The 23,832-nt window shown below is 41.8% G+C and overlaps 1 protein-coding gene across 4 annotated transcripts in view; it reads right to left on the bottom strand.

Moving 5' to 3' along the window:
• The window catches only part of LOC125452515 (KH domain-containing, RNA-binding, signal transduction-associated protein 2-like), a 507,520-nt gene that overhangs the window by 361,226 nt on the left and 122,462 nt on the right, over positions 1-23,832 (bottom strand). For all 4 annotated transcript variants that reach the window (XR_007247568.2, XR_007247564.2, XM_059645528.1 and 1 more), the window contains exon 2: positions 8,546-8,670. Coding sequence is in view for 2 of the 4 variants with exons in the window: in XM_059645528.1 (XP_059501511.1) it covers positions 8,546-8,670 (125 nt within the window). In the remaining 2 variants the exon portion in view is untranslated. The remainder of the gene's footprint in view (positions 1-8,545; positions 8,671-23,832) is intronic.

Raw genomic sequence — 23,832 nt, 5'->3', positions numbered from 1 at the left:
CCAGAAATGGTGTAGCTGCAGAGATTTAATGTAAGGAGAGAGGGAGCAGACAGAATCATGGAGGGATTTGAAAAGAAAGAGGAGGACATCAAATCAAACTGCAAGTCAGTGAATGTCAGAAATCACAGGCATTATGAGGGAATGAAGCTTGGATGAATATATAAGGATTTGCTGATGGCAGATAGAGTTCAATCTGGATAAATGTGAGTATTGCGTTTTTGTACAATAAACCGGGGTCAGACTGATGCAGTCAGTAGTAGGGCCTTGGGTAGTGTTGTGGAGCAGAGGGACCTAGGGATTCAGGTTGAACTTCATGCATCTTTTTGCATATTTAATTTGATTTGCTAATTATTAATGGGAGTAAAACGTATCATCATTTCAAACAAAATTCAACAGTAGGAGCAGTGACTTTCAAGTCAGTTGTTTAAATAGTCACTTAAAAATTGTGGAATGAAATATTGAGCTTCTAAATTCATTCTCTAGCCTCTTTAGGATCCCATTGTGAAGAAGGAACAAACAGGACAGTACAGAAATTGGACAACCTGGGAAGATGCATGTTAAAATCAGGTTGTGAAATTAGCTAATTCATTGCATAGCAGGCTGTGTAAATGCTGACTGATCTTTCTACTGTCTGATATACATAGTCAGCCTTCCTCATGTTGTTCACTTTGTGTTTTCATGTAGCATTCTTTTACATAATAAGATGTTGCAGGCACTTTGTAAGACCATTATAGAAAAAATATGACACTCTGCCATATTATTATACTAAATGAAGAACAGCATGCTCACAAGATAGGTCATAGAGTCATAAAGCTGTAAAACACAAAAATAGACAATTAAGTCCAACCAGTCCATGCAGAATATAATCCCAAACTAACCTAGTCACACTTGTCTGCTCCTGGCCCATATCCCTCCAAACCTTTCCTATTTAAATGTCCTTTAAATGTGGTAATAACCACTTCCTCAGGAATTCATTCCACAAGCAAACCACCCTCTGTGTAAAACATTTGCCCCTCATGTCTTTAAATCTCTCACCTCTCATCTTAAAAATGTGCAACCAGTCTTGAAATTCCCTATCCTAGGGAAAAGACAACCACTATTAACTATCTCTATACCTCTTATTATTTTATAAACTTCTGTCAGGTTGCCTCTCAATGTCCTATGCTCCAGTGAAACAAATCCGAACCTGACCAGCATTTCTTTATAACTCAAACATTCTATACCTGGCAACATCTTGGTAAATCTCTTCTGAATTCTTTCCAGATTAATAATATCCTTCCTACAACTGGGCAACCAGAACTGGACACAGTATTCGAGAAGACACCTCACCAATATCCTGTACAACCTCAACATTATTTCCCAACTCCTATACTCAAAGGACAAGGCAAGCATGCTAAACCACCCTGTCTATGTGAGATGTAAACTTAAAAAAGTATGCACCTGAATCCCTAGGTCCCTCTGCACCACAACACTACCCAAGGCCCTACTATTGACTGCATCAGTCTGACCCCGGTTTGTTGTACAAAAATGCAATACTCACAAATTTTCCAGATTGAACTCTATCTACCATTTTTCAGCCCATTGACCCATTTGATCAAGATGCCTTTGTAATCTTTGAAAACCATCTTCTGGTCTACTGTACCACCAATTTTGGTGTCGTCTTTAAACTTACTAACCATGTCTTCCATATTGTCATCCAGAAAGAAAATTTAAGTGGGAGGCAGTCCCAAAGCTTAGGACCTGCAGTTGAAGGTGCAGTCTCCAGCTGTGGTGCAATAAAAGTCAAGTATGGACAAGAGGATAAAATTAAATGACCACAGAGATTTCAATGGATTGTGATACTGCATGCATCAGCAAGTAACCAAAAATCACAGGCTGGTTTTATGCCCAACTTCGTTGTTTTGTTTATTTACCCTGAACAAAATATTTCGTGGTCAATTAGCAGCTCCCTGATGGGAAGATGGTGCAAAGGCAAAGTTTCCTTCAGTGCCCAGTCAAGTCTTTATGGAGGAACATTTGGCAAACAGAAGGCATAACACTGTGCCTGGGAAGCTGGTCAAAGCCATTGTTTAAAGACACCCTGGCAATGGGTTTGTGTCAACTGCAGAGGAAATCTTAGTGTTGCAGAGGAGATGGAAGGAAGACCATTAAATATACTGCACATGTTGACAGCTATTGAAACAATGACAGCCACCTTGCCCACTTATATTCTAGGCCACTTCTGACACAATGTTTTCTTTATCACAAGAGAAGATGGCACAAGAGCAGGTGGCTTGAATGAAACAAAGCAGGCCATTGGGGAAAGAGTACAATACTGAGTCTTTGTCCCCTGGTGGGACTGAATGAATCGATGATGACAATATCTGCTTATGTAATCTTCCTTCTCTCAGTGGCATTTCTTCCCCACCTTGTCACATTTGATACAATAAGCTCCGGACAGTGCTTGGGCAACATATCACTGTCTTTTCACTCCCTGACCACAACCCAATCCTTGCATTTTTGTTGATTCAGACAGCTGAGAACTAGAGCCTTCTCAGTCATGAAGATGAAGAGGATACGGCTGTAAAGTTCAAGTGACACCATCATTCAGAGGCATAAGCTTACCCTCAGAGTCTAAAGTACACAAAGGATTGGCACGTATAAGACAATGAATGTAACTGAATGGTGGTTGGGAGGTGCAGATGCATGGGAATGTGCCAGAATGCGTTCAGCAGCAGCTTCAAGAAACCCAAAGCAGAGAGAGCTGCAGGTAGTGTGATTTATGAGACCCCCAATTGCAGTTGAACCAGTTGGCTGACTTCAGGGAGCAATTCTTTGAATCAAAGAATCCCTACAGTGCAGAAAAAGGCCATTCAGCCCATTGAGTCAGCAGTGGCACTCCGAAGAGAATTCCACCAAACCCCCTACCCCATCCTTGTAACTCTGCATTTCCCATGGCTAATCCACCTAACTTGTACGTCTTTGGACTGTGGGTGATAGAGTTTTATAAAATTATGAGGGGCATAGATAAGGTAAATAGGCCAGGTCTTTTTCTAAGGGTAGGGGAGTCCAAAGCCTGAGAGCATAGGTTTAAGATATGAGGGGAAAGATTTAAAAGAGACCTGAGGGACAACTTTTTCCACACAGAGTGGTGCAGGCATGGAAATGAACTGCCAGAGGAAGTGGTAGAGATGGATACAGTTACAACATTTACTCGGAGGGTAAGCTTATGCCTGTGAATGATGGTGTTGCTTCAACTTCACAGCCATATCCTCATCATCTTCATGACTGAGAAGGCTCCAGTTCTTGGCTGTCTGAATCAACAAAAATTCAAGGATTGGGTTGTGGTCAGGGGGTGAAGAATCAGTGATACATTGCCCGAGCACCATCTGCAGCTTATACGTCAAATGTGACAAGGTAGGGAAGAACTGAAAAGGTTTAGAGGGGTATGAGTCAAATGCAGGCAGATGGGATTAGTTAAGTTTAGGAAAGCTGGTCGGCCTGGACAAGTTGACAGAAGGGTCTGTTCCTGTGCTGTTTGGCCCTATGACTCTATGAAACCAGCGCAACTAGTGGAAACCCATGCAAGACACGGGGAGAAACACCACCACAGTAGGTCAATCACGGTTGGAACTGACCCCGAGTCCCCGGCACTGTGAGGCAGCAGTGTTAATCACTGAGCCACTGTTGCTGCACAATTCTCTTCCCTTAACTTCAGCCAGGAAAAAAATTGTTGAGGCATCTTTTTAACCAAAAACCTAACGCCTGAGATGGATATGATTTCATGCCAAAAGCCTTTTCCGCCTCATCCCCCTCCCTCTTTCAGCAGCTTTTCCTGCTGTATGCAACCTCTGATCATTACTTCAGTTCCTAGAGGAAGATCTGCAAAACCCCTCATATCTGGATGCAACTCCTTCCAACAGAAGCACTTCAATGAAAACAGGTATTGCTTCGGCACCAGCCATATCAAAGTATTGAAACTTTCCACAAATAGTAAAAAAAATCTTCAAATATACAGACAACTCCACCAGCAGCCAGCCTGCAGTTAATTTGTGTTCCTTTTCAATAGCTGGTATGTAAGAATGAATATCTGACTATATTATGTTAGCATTCAAACAAATGAAAAGAATATCCATCTTAAAATTATGTAAGAACCATCTTAAAAAAAGGATTTTTGTCTATTTTCAGTGGACATACAAAGAATTCACATTAATATTTTAGATTATTGGTTGCAATGCTCAGCATTTTATTCTGCTCCAAATGGTTTCTCTGGAACAAGGTCTTTGGCTGAAGCTACTATTCAAGCTTGGACGTTAAGAACAAACAAACCTTTTTCATAAAGAGCCATTCCTAATTTGACTTCATTGCAAAGCATACCTCAGTCTTTGTGAAATGCAGTCATTATTCTCTACAGGATTAACAACATCACTTCCTGTTCTATTGAATCAGGGAAGTGTTGAGAGATGCTTAATAAAACATGTAATGGAGCTCCACTGAAGGCACTGATGGGCACCTTCATGTTGAGCAAAATATGAACTGCAATATAAGGAATTTTACTGTGTTCAAAATTTCAAATAATACTGAAAAAAGGGTTTCAAAATCTAAATAAATTGTCATGCTAAAATGTTTGGTACAATAAAGACTGTTAAATATTGGCCCTGTCCTTTAATCTGCTTAGTAACTAGCGCATTGATATCAAGACTTGTCGTCTACTCCAACTCATTTCTTTCTCAGGCCTCACTATTAAGATGCAGATGCTTCATGGCTTAATTCTATATGAAGGACTGGTGTGGACAATATGGGGAATGACTTCCACCTCCCTCACTTGATCAAATCTGAGGAGCGGGGGGCACTACTCCTCACCTACTGCTATTGCTTTCTCCTTAGCAGAGACCTGACTTTTTACACAACAAACCACTAAGGCAACAAACAGAATCTATTGAAAACAGTTCTCCATGAATGACAGAATGAATGGTGTACAACATCTCCTGATAAAGCAAGATTATTTTTGCAGGAAAAGGCGGAGTGGGGGACAGCTGTATAAAACAAATCATGTGAGTAAAAACTGAAGTCAACTCTCTTACAGTAGGTATGAGTGGCAGGAGAAGAGTTATATTCAATCACCTCCATTCTGACCAGGACTAATGGTATCAATGCCAGAGAAAAATCAGCCCAAAAATCAGCCCTTTATATGAAGTAATCTACAGTGTCAATTCAATATGATCTGTAGGATCTCATCAATGACTTCCATCATTTCCAGGAGATGGCTCATGTCATCACAACACTGTCCTAACAAGATTAAACATCTTTATTCATGGGCACAGTTACACAGAGAATTCAATGATAACGAAATGAAAAACCACAAGTCAATTCATAAAACTAGACAGATTTTGTCTACTGAGAATCTACTTGGAAGATGTTGGGTAGAATATAGGCTTTTCAGAAAGCTAACACTTTAGCTCTTTAGTGAATCTAACACAATCCTTACAAGCTGCATACATATAGAGAGATGTTTTACCTCTTTGTCTGAGCACCAACCCAAAACCAAATGCACCAAAATAATATCATCTACATTTGACTGTTCTGTTTTCAAGACTTTCTCAGCTGTCTATCCCCATTATGTCTATAGTGTAAACATATTCAAGCAGTGCAAACCATGCTCAGGCTAACAGCTGGTGTGAATCATTTGTACAGTAATCAGGAAACATTTTAACAAACACATTATCATACAATGTTAACACGGTAAGGGTTCTTTGCCTCTTACATCGTACACAGCTTGAAAAAAATAATATGCTGCCTTGACAAGAATGGACAAGGTCTATTCTATGATAACAAGGTGTAGAGCTGGATGAACACAGCAGGCCAAGCAGCATCAGAGGAGCAACAAAGCTGACGTTTCGGGCCTAGGCCCTTCTTCAGAAGAAGGGTCTAGGCCTGAAACATCAGCTTTGCTGCTCGGCCTGCTGTGGTTATCCAGCTCTACACTTAGTTATCTCATTAGATTCTCCAGCATCTGCAGTTCCTATCTCTGAAGATCTATTCTATGTATGATTTTAAAACAACAGGATTCAGTTCAAGAAAAATAAAAGCAAATTACTCGCCAGTGAATGATGAGGTTCTTTACGACATCCTCTTGGAGATTTGGGTTAGAAGAGAAAGCTGTCCAAAAAGATCAGTCAGCAACAACAAGCAAGGTTGAGAGGGCGATCCAGAATTTGTGGCTGGAATAGCACCAACAACTATGACAAAGACAGCGATAGGATCTAAATGTCTATGTTACTGGCATCCAAAGGATGTTAACACTGCTTTCTGAAGGTGCAGTTCTAGGGCATGACTGGATAAAACTGATCAAGTCACGGTGCCTTATTTTAAGCACTGAGGGATAGTGAACAACATGCATAATACTTAGTTGGCCGTCATTTCACCCGTGACCCAATCTATGCCATAATGTTTGTGTTAATGTGAACTGATCCCTGAATGCTCAGTGACTGGACAAGTATGAGGGAGTGACAACCTCTAAGGGAGAACCAGTCAGTGTTCCATATGCTCATGGTACGTTCTCTCAGATGACAGAATACAGGCTAAGACTGCTGAGAAATATGCATTAAAAATTAATTGAGGTGTTTCTAAACCTCTTGCTCAGTGCACCTAGCAACAAGAAAAAACCTTGGGATAGACTTCAAACGAAGCAAAACCTTCAGGCAAAGAAGACTGGCCTTAATAGTTTTCTCACTTTGGCTAATTTAATGAATCCATGAATTTTACAACCTGAATTCAAATAGAGACTTCTAACAAAGTAAACCATCCCAAGCTTTGACATGGAACCACATAGGATATATTGGTCATAAATCAAGTTCTTAAGAGAGGCAGGAAGAATCGAAGATGTTTGCATTGGGTGAGGGGGAGAGAGAAAGAGAGGAAGAGAGGCAGCAAAGAAGAGAGAGAAAGGAATGGAAAAGGAATTTCCAGAAATGAGTGCCTAAGCAATTGAAGACCTAGCCATCAATGCTAAAGCAACAGCAATAAGGGATGGCCAAGAGGCCAGAATTGGATCATTATGGAGATTGTTGGGAAAAGGAACAATTGTAGTTCATTGAGAAGAGTGTTAATGGATTGTACATGTATGCATTCAGTCAAATAAAACAGAGAGAAAACACTGGAGTGGGATTGACTGGCCACAATATGTTGCCAACTAAACCAGAAGTGGAAAGAAAGAAATGCAAGCAGACAATTGGTCTGTAAATTGTTCAAATATAGAATCTCTACAGTGTGGAAACAGGCCCTTTGGTCCAACAAGTCCACACCGACACTCAGAGCATCCCACCAAGACCCATTTCCTATAACCCACTTAATCTACCCATCCCTGAACACTATGGGCAATTTTAATATGGCCAATCCACATTGACTGCACATCTTTGGACTGAGAGAGGAAACTGGAGCACCCGGAGGAAATCCACACAGACACGGGGAGCATGTGCAAACTCCACACAGACAGTCGCCCGAGGCTGGACTTGAACCAGGGTCTCTGGTGCTGTGAGGCAGCAATGCTGACCACTGAGCCACCGTACCACAAGGTATTTCACAAGGTACTGGAGAACGATGATGTTAAAACAGCAAGTAGGAAAGCTTTGGAGGGGTATGGGCCAGGAGCAGGCAGGTGGGACTAGTTCAGTTTGGGATTATATTTGACATGGACTGGTTGAACAAAAGGATCAGTTTCTATGTTGTATGACTCTATGACCTTTTTATTTGTTTCAGAACTTGCTTGAGAGGTTTGGGCTCAACATGTCACTGTGGCCTACGTCTTTTTGTTTTACCTACCTATCTAATACACTGTTCCTTGGCAAGGACAACAAAGGCAATCTCATTTTTGGCTCCCATTAGAGACCTAGGCCTTTTGATTTGCTTTCTCAGCTGAGAACACCTCTGGCATCAGACTACTTATACTTATTCATTAATCGTGACAATTTTTATGGTTATGAAAAGGTTGATGAGTTCAATATGGAGAAGATCTTTTCATTTGTAAAGGTACCCAAAACTATAAATATAAATGTAAGTCACTAATAAATGTAATAAGTGCCGGAGAAATATCATTATTCACAGTACTGAGAATATAGAACATGTTAGCACAAAAATCGTTGAAGCAGATGGCATAAATACAAGAAAAAAAGCACAAGATAGCAAATGGGACAGAAAGGAATTGAATCACAGTGATAGTACAGAGTTAGCACACTAGCCCCAACTTCACATGAACTCCCTCCTACCCTATTTTATCTACCGCACCAGCATATCTTTCCATTCCTTTCTCCCTTATGGACCGACCAGGCTTACCCCTCCAAATGGGAGTAAGGAATGGGAAGGTGAGGAAGATAGAGTTAATGAGGTTTGGGTGGCAGGAGGCTCAACTAGAGTGTAAACACCAGGATGGACTAGTTGGGCTGAAATAACCTGTTTCATTTCTCATGTAATGCAATGTAACTCCAAGAAAGCAACTACGCACACATTATCTGATTATATTACTGTCAGTTTGTTGGACATATAAACAAATCAAGTAAGCTTCTTATACCTTTGGATATTGTTTGACCGGAATCAACACTCTTTCAGCTAATTTAATGTTTTTGTTGCTGATAACATCAAGGTATTGCTTCTCCTCTTCTTTTTTTGAGCTGTTGTTCTGGAACTGTTCAATTTCTGTAAAGGGATCAACATATATCAAATTTAATGAAGCAATCTGTGAAGTAATTAAAACATCAATTCCACAAACAACTTGGAATCATTCAGAGCTTGACCAATTCCACTTGTTCCTATAGTTCACAATTTCAGAAATGCATTTCCTGTTTATTTTCCTTTAAACTTTAATAGTATCTGGATCGAGGGCTAAGGGGTGAGTTGTTCATTTTCATTAAAATGTCGCAGCACAGTACTCTATAAAACCTAACTCTCCCTGCGTGGTGCATATACTGGAGAATAGATTTCCCATTGCTGTGTCAACTGCACATGTCTAGGATCTGGACAATCACCTCATGATAATAGCACAAGAGGAGATCATTCAGCCCTCTGTGCTGACTTTCTCAAGAAAAAGCATCCCTTGCTGATTGATTCATCATAATCCTGTAAATTGTTCCCCTTCAAGAATCGTTACAGTTCTCCTCAGTCACAATCCAATCCAGATACATCCTCTCCCAAAAGGAAATAAACTGAGAACAAAACACAATGAACACTTGGAAATGAATGTACTGATCCTCTAATGGGATGTATACAGGTTGAGTTGCACCAGTATGTCGCAGCCGCAGAGGTTGAGTTGTAAGTTTCTCCTGGGATCACAGTGGTAGTCCTGAGGTGTTTAGTGACATTTCTAAACAGGTTCATCAGAAAATATTTTATAGCTCACCTCTGTCACAGTTCTGGGTGCCAGTGTCCCATTAAATTAAAACTTTCCTTTCCACACCAGTAGGAACATGCTAAGATCATTCCTCAGGTACATAATGCTGAAAACCCCTCTCTTGCTCTCTCTCTCTACCTCCCAATGCTCCCTGATATCAACCAGAGTCAGTCAACACAGCTACCCTTGTGGATAAAACATTAACCCAGCTTTTCTTCATTATTCACCAGCAAGGCCAATATTTGTTGGCCATTCCAAATTATCCTTGAACTAAGTGGCTTGCTAGGCCAATTTAGACAGCAGTTAAGTATCAGCCATGTTGCTGTGGGTCAGCAGTTAAGTATCAGCCATGTTGCTGTGGGTCAGCAGTCACACAGAGGTCAGGCCAAGTTGGGACAATAGATTTTCCTCCTTAAGCGACATTAACGAAACAGATAGGTATTTATAACACTCAATCATAATCATCAGTACTGAGACCAGTTCTCAATTCCAGATTCATTAATAAAAGATAAATTCCACAACTGTGGGATTCAAACACAGCATTATTGGATTACTAGTTCAATGATATTAGTACTGCATTATGGCTTCCCCAATCCGGTGCTAAATAAGGAGCTCAAGGATAAATTAGAGGAGGAGCATTAATGTGAGGTATTTGTTACTTCTTTTTCAAGTCAGCTGAAAATTTCCAATGTTGGAGCTGGGTTCCCAGACATTCACATCTATTTCTTGTTCTTCAAGGGCCCCTAATCTCACTAGGATGACAGTCAACACTTATGCTTATAGCTAATGTTGTGTAATTCTGTGCATGTTGAAGTCACTTATGTTTCATCAAATACATTTCACAGGCTGTGGCACAATTGCCTTGACAAGCCTTTCATGAGGGCGGGTAAACAGAGCTGTGAATAGCTTCAATGAAGGGAAGTATCCTGTGCAGGATGAATCTTTGTTCTGCATTTAGTGACTGCTTTATAAATATTCATCACATTTGATTGTTTAAAAGCAGAAGTCAAGGATAAAATTTGACAATCTAAATCGAGAAAAAGCCAATTACTATTTTATCATCTGCAAGAGCAGCCACTGGTTTCTACTTTATTCCATTCTGAGTGGGTACTAATTTGATAATGAAAGTGGGTGTAATTACACTGTAACTATTGAAACATTATTAAGAGAATAAATTACAAAATTAATCAAGGCAATACTGATAACCAAGAAGCAATTTATCATTTTCTTCAAAGCTCACCCTTTGGAGACTGAAGTGTTCCAATCTTCACAAAGAACATAAACAACGTGCATGAATAAATACACCATTAAAAATGGAAATCAACATCACAAATTTGCAGGTCAATGGTAAAATGTGTATGTAATAATTAAGTCTTTGACCTGAAACAAAATTAATCACTGCAATTTATATCATCAATGAATGCCATTTAATTATTTCAAATTATATTGTCCATGGATCAGTAAGTGCAAGAGGTTCAGGAGGTAAGTTTGGCTGATAGTTTGCATGGGTACTGCACTTCTTCCTGTTTCATGGAAGTCTGTTGTTTTAGGCAATGCGAGCAATTGCACTGCAGACAAAACAGTTTGAAGATGTTATGCAGATATATCAACAGTCTACTCCACTTAACTCTTAATACTCAGCTTGGGAAATAGTCTCTCTTTTTCTGAGGTAGCAGGTGAAGATAGACATGCAGTATACTCAGAACAGGAATGGTCTAGCTAGCTGGAGAAGCCACCAGTGTGTAGGAAAGGTGAAAATGCATTGGAAAGAGCGCAGAAGAGATTTACAAGAATGGGTCCAGTTATGAGCTTGTGTTTGATTTGTTGCTGTCACATGTACCAAAATACAGTGAAAAGTTCTGTATGATGTACAGGCACATTGTACAATATAAAGTGCATCAAAACAGAGTGCAGAATACAGTGCTACAGCCATAGAGAATGTACAGAGAGAAAGAGAGACATCAGAATTAACACTTGTGAGGTCCATTTAAAAGTCTGATAACAGTGGGGAAGAAGCTGCTCTTGAATCTGTTTGTACACGTAATCAAACTTTTATACCTTCTGACTGATGAAAGAGTTCTTCAATTATGTTGGTTGTGTTCCTGAGGCAGCAGGAATTATAGATGGAATGAACGGATGGAAGGATGATTTGTGTAATGAAAAATATCAGTGATGACAAAAGAGCGAGGTAATTGGAACTGTTCTCCTTGGTGAGAAGGCAACAGAGTACGTTTGATAGGGATATTCAAAATCATGAGTGGCCCGGGCAGTGAACATGGTGAAGCTGTTTCCACTTGTAAAAGATAAAAAAAAGAATGAGAAGGCTTGGGTTTAAAGTGATGTGCAAAAGAAGCAAGTGTGAGGCAAAATAAAAACCTTTTCACACAATGAGTTGTTTGAATATGAAGTGCACTGCCTGGAAATGAGGTGGAGGCGAGTTCAACTGAGGCATTCAAGAGGAAATTCAATGGATAAATAATGGATTGCAGAGACATGGGGAAAAAGGCAGAAGATTGGCATTAGATAAGGATAGCCAGATTAAGTAATACAGCTGAAGCAGGCATGATGGGCCAAATGGCCACCTCCTGCATTGTACTAATTCTGTTTCAGAGATCGCATAGTAGCCAGAATCCGTGAGGGATAACTATGTAAGTTTAAGTCCATGGAAGTAGCATTGTACATGGATACAGCACTATCAAGACAAAGGAATTGTAATGTTCAGTTTTTCCAGACAGCAGTTACTTGACATGAACCTGCTGCTGTTAAATAGAATCTCCTCTGGGACACTAGAATACATTTTCTAATTTGTCACATCACCATATCCTTTTGCTTCATACCAGCATGTCTAGCAATGTTCAACTACTCCTGTCTTCTACCCTGCCACAGGTATTCCTTTCCATTTTCTCCCTGCCTCTATACTTGCCTGAAATCTGTAAAATCCACTGGCCCTACTACCACGAAGTTCTGCATCTGTACAGATCAGACTTCGCTATCACCATTGCCTCTTAAAAATTGAGCCATTTAATTAATGTTAATTCCACCTTGCAAGATGCATCCCTCCACATCTCTGAGCACTAAGCCCTATCTGCTTGCGTCTGTTTATGTCCTGAGACTTGCCAATCATTTTCTACACTTTTGAAGTTTGGGCATCTATTGAAGGTTGCAGCAGTACCAATGGCTTCTTTCTAATGCTATAGAGTTCATGCATTAAAAAAACTGAGGAAACACCAAGTATTTCACATTGGTTATTGTTAACTAAGAGGGTTCAGACATAGAAAATAAATTGCATTGGAGCTACAATGTCCCCACCACACAGAAAACCACAACCAGCCTGACTTTCAAGCACAAACTTATATTGATATTGCACTTCACCATGTCCTTCAGGAACTGTCTGCACTTCTTGTCATCATCCTTCTCTAACATCTCATTACGGTTACCCAGTTGGGTGGGACTGAAAAGAATGGAGATCAGCAGAGTTGTCTATCTCATCAGAGCCAGGGTATCATAAACAATAGTCTCTCTACCTGCTCTCTTGTTGTTACCACTAGTATCCCCAGAATATTCTTTCCTGACTACCATCTTGCACTTACAAGCACCCCCTCAGCAACATCAGCTGAAAATATATTGTTTTGCATGGGAAAGCTGGCTACACCTATTTCTATCATATCTTGGTCTTGTTTCCCTAATATAATATTTCCAGAGCTTTCTGAAGGAAAGAAAACACTAAGTTACATTAGGAAACATCTTAGTGTGACACTAGATTGGTACACAGTTGTAAGAGCACAATCATGTGACATTACATCACTTCCTGCAATGATCTACACACTCATCAGCATTCTACCATGCACAGACTTAACCCTTTATCCTCTGAACTCCTCCAAACAGTTGCTAAATTATCTGGCTGCTTACCTGATGTGGTCCTAGATGAGCAGTAAGTTTCTTTAATTAAAAGCTGGATCTTTCCATAAATTCCATTCATTAATGATCAGCTCTATCCCTCTCCCAGACCTTTGTGCTTGTAACATCTGTTCCAAACATGGATGTTGTACCTGATGCTCTGATGCACTGCAGATTGCATATCGATGCCAGCACTAGTATTGCTTATTTTGACTGCTGTAACAGGCCGTAACTACAGGCTTATCTCAGCCCATCAGTTACTGAAAGCCTCATTCAAGCCATTGTTACCAGTGGGCTTAATTTATTCTGGGCAGGCTCCCATGTTGTACTCTGCAAAAACCTGAGATAGTCCAAACTCTGCTGCCTGAGTCTTTGCTCATATCAGCATCTCTATGTTCACTGCCCAACACAGACTCCAAGTTAAGCAACACCTGAATGTTATTTTTTTTTCAAATCTCTCAATTGCTGGTTCCTTCCTAACTTTGTAATTTTCTCTGAAACCATAGTCTCCTACGAAGTGGACATTCTTCCCATACCAAACTCTTGCGGATTGCTAATTTTACCTGTTTCCTCTTCCCATATTAACAGTGCCTTTAGCTGCCTGGGCCCAAACTTCTGGAATTCCCTTCCCTACCCATTTGATCCATTTCCTTGTTTAAATGCTCTGGCATCTATAGCCTTTGACTCAGTTTTTGATCTTCAGGCCGATGTGGTTTGGCGGTAAAGTTTATTTAATAATGGTCCTATGAGGTGTCTTGGCAACTATCACTACATTGTGCTATTTTATAAACTGTCGTACCTGTTGTGTAACAGTACCCTGTATGGAGGAAGCAGCAGTGTAAAGAGTTCTTACCTCAAATGAAATATTGCAACTCTGCTGTTGTCATCAATAAAAGATGAACACTAACTTTCAGAACAAGAGAAGTGTTTTATTCTTTCATAGAATTTAGGAATCACTGATGAGGTCAGCATTTGATACACATCCCTAAAAGCTCTTAAGACTATTAGTGTCAATCACATAGTCACAAACAGGAGTTACATACAGGCCAGATCATATAAGGACAACAGACTTCCTTCCCCAAAGGATATTAGTGAAGCAGATGTGTTTTTGTACAACAGTTAATATGGATTATCATCACCTAAACTAGCTTTCAATCTCAGATTAATGAATTTAATTTAAACCCAGCAGCTGTTGTGGTGGGATTTAAACCTGTGTCTATAGAGCATAAGCCTTGACCTCAGGCTTACCAGGACCGTGATATTACCACTATACCACACCATGATTACATGTGACTTGATTCAATTGACCAGACCTGAATTGAAACTGTTTCTGGGAACTAAGAACACCATTTGGACATTGTGTTGTCAACCCTCTTGTGGAGTTCAAGTAGTAAAGATGAGTTTCCAGAGCATTATTGTGAAGGAAACCAAAATCAAAATGGAAAGTGTCAAAACAAATTGTGTGTGATTTCTTGACACTGACAGGATTGATCTGGTGTTTTTTCTCACAGTTGTTCAGCTGGGCGTTGAGCTTGTTGACATGCTCATTAGCCTTGGAATGCAGACATTGTGAAGGCAGACATGATGAATAACCAATGAAGAGCATGTAGGGAGGAACAAGGGCTCACATGAGAAGGGCTCCTGGAATAGTCACGTGCAGTTGGGAACCCAATCGGGGACCAATCCCCTTGCCAAACCAGGCTGATATGTCAGATCAACCGTGTTAATAATCACTCCAGCAATTTGGTCCTTGGTTCAGGGGTCAAGCTAATTATTCCTCCCCCACCTTGCCCATCCTTTATAAAGGGAAACCCAATATCACATTACAGTGAGCCACGATACCCCCTCCTTCTTGGCATTCTTGCTACACTGGGCAGAAGAGCAACATGCTCAACAAGCAATGGTCTCTCCTTCATGCATGCTCTGAATTCTTTTCTACCATGTTTACACCAAGTGGAAACAAATTGAGATAAAATCTAACTAAGTTCCAGTGTTGAAGAAAAAGTCAATATGTCTTCACTAGGGCATAGGACCCATTTTCCCACAGCATTACAAATTTGAACTGCAAAACTTGCTCTCTCAAGGTGGAAAGGTGCAGGGAGAATAAAAACAAGTTTCCTACTCACTCAATCAATGCAATCTTTTACAGTTAAAGGAAGAACAGCTTCATGTGATTTAGCTTTTGAGAAGTGGTTCAGTCCAAGCAGATATTGTTTAGGTGCACGGAAGCAGTGAGGATGTCTTTAATTCACTTTAACCCACTCTGCTTGCCGTGGGAGTACCTTTCTACACACTGCACTTTCCATTGTATCTACAAAAAGTGCACAATCTAAGTTATAATCAGTAGGTGCCATCGAATGCTGCAGCAAACGTCAAATAACATGACAAAACTAAGAACTGTGGACGATGGAAATCAGAAACAAAATCAGAAATTGCTGGAAAAAGTCAGCAGATCTGGTGAAAACCTGTGGAGAGAAATGGCAGTTAACATTTCAGGTTCAGTGACTGTTCTTCAGAAATGATGGTAGCTGAGAAAAAGTTGGATTTTATGCAGAAGGCAGGGTGGATTGCTGGTAGGGAAGGTAAGGAATAAACGTCAGGTAGAAATAAAGCCTAAAGTGATTGAAGGACAGTTGGATAGACAAAGGAGTGGATAATGGTCGGCCTAGGAGAATGAGTAATTACTAATGGGAGCTATTTGTGGATAACAATGGGCAGTGTGTAAAAGCAAGCCATCTACTAACAAGATAATGAAATGTGAGGCTGGAAGAACACAGCAGGCCCAGCAGCATCTCAGGAGCACAAAAGCTGACGTTTCGGGCCTAGACCCTTCATCAGAGAGGGGGATGGAGTGAGGGTTCTGGAATAAATAGGGAGAGAGGGGGAGGTGGACCGAAGATGGAGAGAAAAGAAGATAGGTGGAGAGGAGAGTGTAGGTGGGGAGGTAGGGAGGGGATAGGTCAGTCCAGGGAAGACGGACAGGTCAAGGAGGTGGGATGAGGTTGGTAGGTAGGAGATGGAGGTGCGGCTTGGGGTGGGAGGAAGGGATGGGTGAGAGGAAGAACAGGTTAGGGAGGCAGAGACAGTTTGGACTGGTTTTGGGATGCAGTGGGTGGAGGGGACGAGCTGGGCTGGTTGTGTGGTGCAGTGGGGGGAGGGGACGAACTGGGCTGGTTTTGGGATGCGGTGGGGAAGGGGAGATTTTGAAGCTGGTGAAGTCCACATTGATACCATTGGGCTGCAGGGTTCCCAAGCGGAATATGAGTTGCTGTTCCTGCAACCTTCGGGTGGCATCATTGTAGCACTGCAGGAGGCCCATGATGGACATGTCATCTAAAGAATGGGAGGGGGAGTGGAAATGGTTTGCGACTGGGAGGTCGCAAGGCCTGGTCTGTGGGGACCAGGGTAAGGACATGGGAGAAGCTGCCTCAAGCCCTAAAATTGTTGAACTTGATATTGAATCCAAAAGGCTGTAGAGTTCTCAAACTCTCAAGTTCTCGGGAAATGAGGTGCTGCTCTTCCAGCTTACACTGAGCTTCACTGGAGCACTGCAGCAAGCCTGAGACAAAGGTGCTGGCTAGGGAACAAGATGATGTGTTGAAGTAGCAAGCAATTGGAAACTCAGAGTTGTTTATGTGAACAGAACATAGGTACACTGTGAAGTGGTCATCCAGCCTGTGCTTTGTTTCTCTAGTATACAGGATACTATATTGTGAGCGGCAAATGCAGTAGGCTAGCTTGAATTGCATCACCTGTAAGGTATATTTTTGCCCTTGGACACTGAGGAGGGAGGAAGCAAACTGGTAGCTGTCACATGTTCTGTGGTTGCAGGAGGAGATGCCCTGGGGCTGTGGGTGGAGGGTGGGGTGGGGTGTGATGGGGCTGCGGGGAGAGGGTGGCATTGAGATTGAAGGAGGAGTGGACCAAGGTGTCCCGGAGGGCATGGTAAAACAGCATGAGCTGCTGAAAATATGAATAATATAGTCAAACTTGCTGTGTTGAAGAAAAATTGTGGGAACAAAAACAATGTTAACGTTTTGGGTCCAGTGACCTGTCCTCAGAAGGGTTCTGAGGAAGACTCACCAGACCTGAAATGTTAACTCCGTTCTTTCCTTCACAGATGCTGCCAGGCCTGCTGGGCTTTTCCAGCAACTTTGTTTTTATTCCTGATTTACAGCATCTGCAGTTCTTTCAGTTTTTAAAAATTGTGGGCTTTGTTTGGATGATGTGCCTGGTGTTTTGAATGTATAGACAATGGAAAACATGCAAGCATATAATCAAAGCATGGTTACATGACTGCAAGGACACCATTCGGCCCATCGTGTCCATGCTGCCTATCGGCAAGAACAAGTCATCTACTATACTCCTTCACCTTTAGTCTGCAGCTTGATGGAATGTTTCTCTTCCTGAGTTTATCCACTTCCTATTCGATTGCTGACAGATGCTGCCTTCACCACACTCTTAGGCAGTGCACTTTGAATCCAAGCCAAACCATTCTTTAATGAAAAAGATTTTTACTTCTGATCCCATTGGATCTTTAGCCATTCACCTTCAATCAGTATTTTTTGGTCTGAATCCTTTCAGCGACAGTTTCTATCATGCTTTTCTGCTTAGACCCCTTGTGATTTCAAACACCTCATTTAAATCTTCACCAAATTAAACCAGATAAATTGTAAGTAGCATTTCATGAACTAACATCAATGCAAATTTATCCCATTCCAGATGTGTGTTTCTTCAATTCAAGCCTCTTGCATCATGTCAATCTTAATCACTCTGAAACTGTTGTCAACATCTTTGGTTGCCCAAGTGCTAAACTCTGGAATTCCTTCTGTAAAACCTCTCCACCTCTCTATACTCCTTTAAAATGCTTCTTAAAACCCACGCCTGTCCTGAATTCTCATGGTCTTTCACAGGATAGGGCATCGTGGCTAGATCAGCTCTTGTTACACATCTGTAATTAGCCTGTGAAAGGTCTTTGGGGCTGCCTTCTTGAACCACTGCAGTTCCTGAGGCATAGAGATATGAACTCACTGTTACGGAGAGAATTCAAGAAGGAACAGCATTCATTATATTTCCAATTTGCGATGGTATGTGATGTGACGGGGAACATGCAGTTATTGGCGTTCTCATCTGTCTGTTGCCTTGCCCTTCTAGATAGTAAAGATTGTGGGTTTAGAAGGTTCTGCATGTTGAACTTCTTGAGTATTGTTGGAGCTGCACTCATCCAAGCAAGAGGAGAATTTTCATTCTGATTTGTGCCTTCTAAATGTTGGACAGGCTTTCCTGAGATCAGATAAGAGTTACTCGCCACAGAATTCCCAGCCATGCTCTTGAAGCGACAGTATTTATTTGGCTAGTCCTGTTCAGTTTGATATTGGAAGTTTTAACAAGGACAATGTCATTGAACTTCGCTGGGCAATGGTTAGATTCTGTGCTGTTGGAGATAGTCATTAACACCACAAAGTGTCAGGCAATGGTACATGCCACTTGTCAGCCTAAGCCTGATTTGTCCAGGTATTGCTGCTTCAGTATCTGAAGAGCTATGAACGGTGCTGAGCATTAGACAACTATTGGCGAACATCTCCACTAACGTAGGGGCAGTCATTGATGAAGTGAAAATTGCTGAGCCTAGGACACTACCTTGAAGAGCTCCTGCTGAGATGTCCTGGAGCTGAGATGACTGACTTCCAACAACAACCATCTTCCGATGTGCCACGTATGACTCCAGCTAGTGGAGAGTATCCCCCTGATTCCCACTGACTAGGTCTATCACCAACCTCATTACCTCTGGAGATCTTCCCCCCCCACTGCCTCTAACCAAACTCAGCCAAACCCAGACAGCCTGCTGGTATCTCCTTCCCAAAATCCACAAACCAGACTGTCCTGATAGGGCCATGGTATCAGCCTGTTCCTGCACCAATGAACTAATTTCCTCCTTCCTTGACTCCATCCTTTTTCCACTTGACCAGGCCCTGCCCACCTACATCCACGATTCCTCTGATGCCCTCCACCACATTGACAATTTCCAGTTCCCTGGCCCTAACTGCCTCCTGTTCACCATGGATGTCTAATCACTCTATACCTCTTTATCACTAGGATGGTCTGAGAGTTCTTGGCTTCTTCCTTGACCAGAGTCCTGAAGAATCACCACCCATCACCACTCTCTTCTGCCTGGCTGAATGTGAACAATTTCTCACTTCTGCCAAGTCAAAGGAGCGGCTTTGGGCACCCGCATGGGTCCCAGTTATGCCTGCCTCTTTATGGGGTATAAAGGAATAATCCTTGTTCCAGTTTTATAGTGGATCTCTCCCACAACTCTTTTCTCAGTACATTGAGAACTGTTTTAGTGCTGCTTGATGCTACTGCCAGGACCTTGGAAAATTTGTTTATTTTGCCTCCAACTTCCACCCCTCTATAACTTCCACATCATCCATTTCTGACACTTCCGTTCCTTTCCTTAACCCCTCTGTCTCCACTTCGGGGAATAAACTGACCACGTCCATCCATTACAAAGATACTGACACCCATACCTAACTTCACTACAGCTCTTCATACCCTACATACTCCAAGGATTCCATCCATTCTCCCAGTTCTTTCGCTGACATCACATCTGTTCAGACAATGCCACCTTCTGAAACAGTGCTGCTGACATGGCTTCCTTCTTCCATAACAGCGGTTTCCTGTCCACTGTGATTGACAGGACAGTAGGCCCTCAAACACAGCTGACCTGTCACCTGTGTTTCCGCCCTTCCCATCAGCATGGCTCACAACAACATGACTAGGTCGCCCTTGTTCTCACTTTTCACACCAGCCTCCGCCCTCAAAGGATCATTCTCCACCATTTCAAACAACTCCAGCAGAAAGCTACCACCAAACATCTTTCCCTCACTCCCCCATCTGCATTTCACAGGGATCATTCCCTATAGGACATGGCCCACATCAATTCTAGTCTCCCAGCTTGCCAGTTCGATTCTGTTCAATTTGCCTTCCAATGTAAAACGTCCACAGTGTATGCCATATCTCCAGCCCTACACTTATCCCTCCATGCCAGACTCCTGCTCATTGACTCTAGCTTCACCATGAACACCATTATCCCCTCCAGGCTGATCTCAAAACTCTGTGGTGATGTGGTGCTATGAAAACTACTTCTCAAGCTGGCAAAACTAAAGAACTGATCATTGAATTCAGAAAGAATGGAGGAGAACACACTCCCATCTACATCAATGGAACTGAGGTTGAGAGTGTGGACAGTGGGAGATGATGATAACCAGCAACTTGTCCTGGACTTCCCACATAGATGAAACAGTCAAAAAGGCACAACAACACCTCTTCTTCCTCAGGCAACTCAGGAAATTTGACATGTCCATCAAGACCCTCACTAACTTCTACAGATGTACCATTGAAAGCATACTGTCCAGGTGCATAATGGCCTAGGCATCTGTTCTGCCTAAGACTAATAAACAACAGAACATTGTGTGCACAGCCCTGACCATCACGGAAGCCAACCTTTGATCCATGGACTCCATTTTCACAGCTCACTACTGCAGAAAAGCTGCCAACATCATCAAAGACACATCACACCCTGGTAATGACCTCCTGCAACCTCTTCCACCAAGCAAAAGATACAGAAGCCTGAACACACCCAGAAGCAGCTTCAGGAACAGCTTTTTCCCACCAATATTAGGCTGATGAATGGACTTTCTAACCTCTAATAACACTGATCTTGCTAACATCGATCTCACCTAGCACACGCACTGTGCAATGTTACCTGTATGCTTCCATCTAAGTCTTTTTGATCCGTACACCCTGCTTATTATGATCTGTCTGTACTGCTCATAAACAAAGCTTTTCACTGCATTTCAGTACATGTGACAATAAATCAAACAACTCTAGTCCATTCATTGACCTCTAACAGAATCCATCTTTCCACGGCACCTTCCCATGTAACCGCAGAAGATGGGACACCTGTTCCCTGTCCTCCTCCCTTCTCACCATCCAAGGGCCTAAATGGTCTTTTCAGATGAAGCAGCATTTCAGCTGAGTCTTCTCCAATCTTGTGTATTGTATTTGTTGCACCCAATGTGTCCTACTGTACATTGGAGAAACCAAATGCAGACTGGGTGACTGCTTTGCAGAACACCTCTGCTCTGTACATAAGCATGGCCCCAGTTGGTCATTTTAACACAGCATCCTGCTTGAATGCCCACTCATCTGTCCTTGGCATGCTGCAGTGTTCCAGTGAATCACAATGCAAACAGGAGGAACAACATCTCATCTTCAGACTAGGAACTTTTCAAACTTCTATACTTAATATTGAGTTCATCACCTTCAAATATGAATCAACTCCTATTCCTTCCCTTACTTTTAGCTTTACTTGTTATATTCTGTTGTCATGTCCTCTCTCACCCTTCCCCTTACTCCAGAGGAACTGTTTGTTCTTTCCAGTCTGGCAATGAAACACACCACTGTTCTACCATTCTCACATTCCGATCACTTAATATGAAGTATCAACATCCCCTCTCTCACAGAACTAACATCACCAACCCCCCTCACTATTGCACAAATACTGTCCCCTCCTCACTTCACTTCAGCTCTGATGAAGAGTCATCTAGACTCAAAACATTAGCTTGCTCACTCTCCATGGTGCTGCCTCTTCCACTGTGACCTCCAACACTTGTTTGTTTTCAGTTTCCATTGATTTCAACTCTGCTCCTTGATGCCACAGTCAGTCAATCAGATGCAGTGGCAATCACTCTCACCTCACCTCTGGTATTCAGCTTTTTTGCCTATGTCTGAACCAAGGACAAAATGAGATCAGGAGTCGTGTGGCCTTGATGGAACCCAAACCAAGCATTGGTGAGCAGGTTATTGTAGAGTGGTTTCCAGCCATTTGATTCTACTAATGGTAGGCTGATAGGGGGTAATTGGCTGGAGTGGATTGGTTCCATATTTTTGGATAGGACCTGCTTGGGTCATTTTCTACAATGCTGTGTAGATATATTGCTGTGTACTGTTAATGATTTAGATTTTCAATGAAATAGCTTAAATGAGTGGAAGAGTTGATGTTGGCAGGAGATGAACCTTCATTTGTAGCAGCGACACAAATACCAGAAGCATACATCCACACCATTATATTCCTTTTATTTGACCTGAGAAACTGGGAAATCTATTTGGGCAGTAGCTGTATACCGGTACCATAATCTGGCACTGCAGGAACACAATTACCATAATCCCTATAGGTGCTGTGCGCAATATTACTGGCCACATAACTTGTATTACTGTACCATAACTAGTATCAATTGGCCCATGGGCGGTACTACTGGTATTATTTCTTGAATTATAAGCACTATGACCAGTGCTGCTGGTCCCATGACCAGTGTTACAGGTGCTGCAATGGTATTACTGGTCACATAACAAATACTATTGGCACCAAAATCAGCACTGCTAGCACCATGACCACTACTACTGGTGCCATAACCAATGTTACTAGCCCTATAATCAGTACTACTGATGTAATGACCAATATTACTGGCCCCATAACCAGTGTTGCCAGCTCAATGGCCAAAAGTACTGGTGTCATGTCGAATATCATTGCTCCTCAAATAACATATACTGGTTTTCAACTGGTGTCAGTGTCACTTCTTCCCCTCCTTTCAGATGCTGGTGTTGTAATTGTACAGAAACTCAGATGGGGTACAGCTACTGCTGGAGTATAAATTGTCAGAATTATTGCCAGAATGTGGTCAACGCCCATACCTTTAGCAGAGTCCAGTTGCTTTAGCTGTTTCTATATGTCATGTGGAGTGAATTAAATTAGCTACAGGTCAGCAATGGTGGTTGTGGTGGAGGTTGTGGGGGGGCGGGGTAGGCAAAAAATTGTACAGTTGCTGCATTTTGAGACAGCTGGTGCAGACATAATGGGCCAAATGTGCTGTGACAATTCACAATTGTTAACTGTATTTATTTTGTATATCCTACACATGTATACACTGCCTTTTATAACTTGATATCAAGCTTCATGGTGCTTCTTGGGTCTCTCATAATGAAAAAGCAGACAATGAATACAAAAGGGGATAAATATTCAGACAGCTGGCCAAAGCTTTGGTCAAAGTAGGAAGTTTTCAAGAGTCTTAAGAAGTGAAAGACATAAAGAGGGAGCTGGTGTGGGACAGTAATCACAGGGCCAATGGGTGAATATGATGCTGAATAATGGTACAGGCAGGAGAGTTTACAACAACTTCATATTTACAGAGAAGAGATTGAAGGAAACCACAAGGAATTCTAGAATTTTGTTTTAATGACTCGAAGATTTTCTCCTGAATCATTTGGAGCAGTGTCTGAGATTAATTTCAATTCTTTCAGACTTTATGAGAATCTAGGAGTATTGACAATCCCAAGGTTTTAAATGTGGCTTTACAGAAGGTAAGTCCAAGATCATGTCCTAAGGTCAAATCTACATTTGTCTTTAAGACTAGAAAGTACGAACAACTTTCCTTCCTCTTCCCGTGAAGACATCAACCCATGTTCAACCTGTACCTCCAAAGGCAACCCTCAACATCTGGCCCAAGTAACAA

Source organism: Stegostoma tigrinum, chromosome 4 (genome assembly GCF_030684315.1).
Source record: "Stegostoma tigrinum isolate sSteTig4 chromosome 4, sSteTig4.hap1, whole genome shotgun sequence".
NCBI classification, from domain to species: domain Eukaryota; kingdom Metazoa; phylum Chordata; class Chondrichthyes; order Orectolobiformes; family Stegostomatidae; genus Stegostoma; species Stegostoma tigrinum.
The sequence above is the reverse complement of the archived record's forward strand: the minus strand, read 5'-3'. Positions and strand labels throughout refer to the sequence as shown.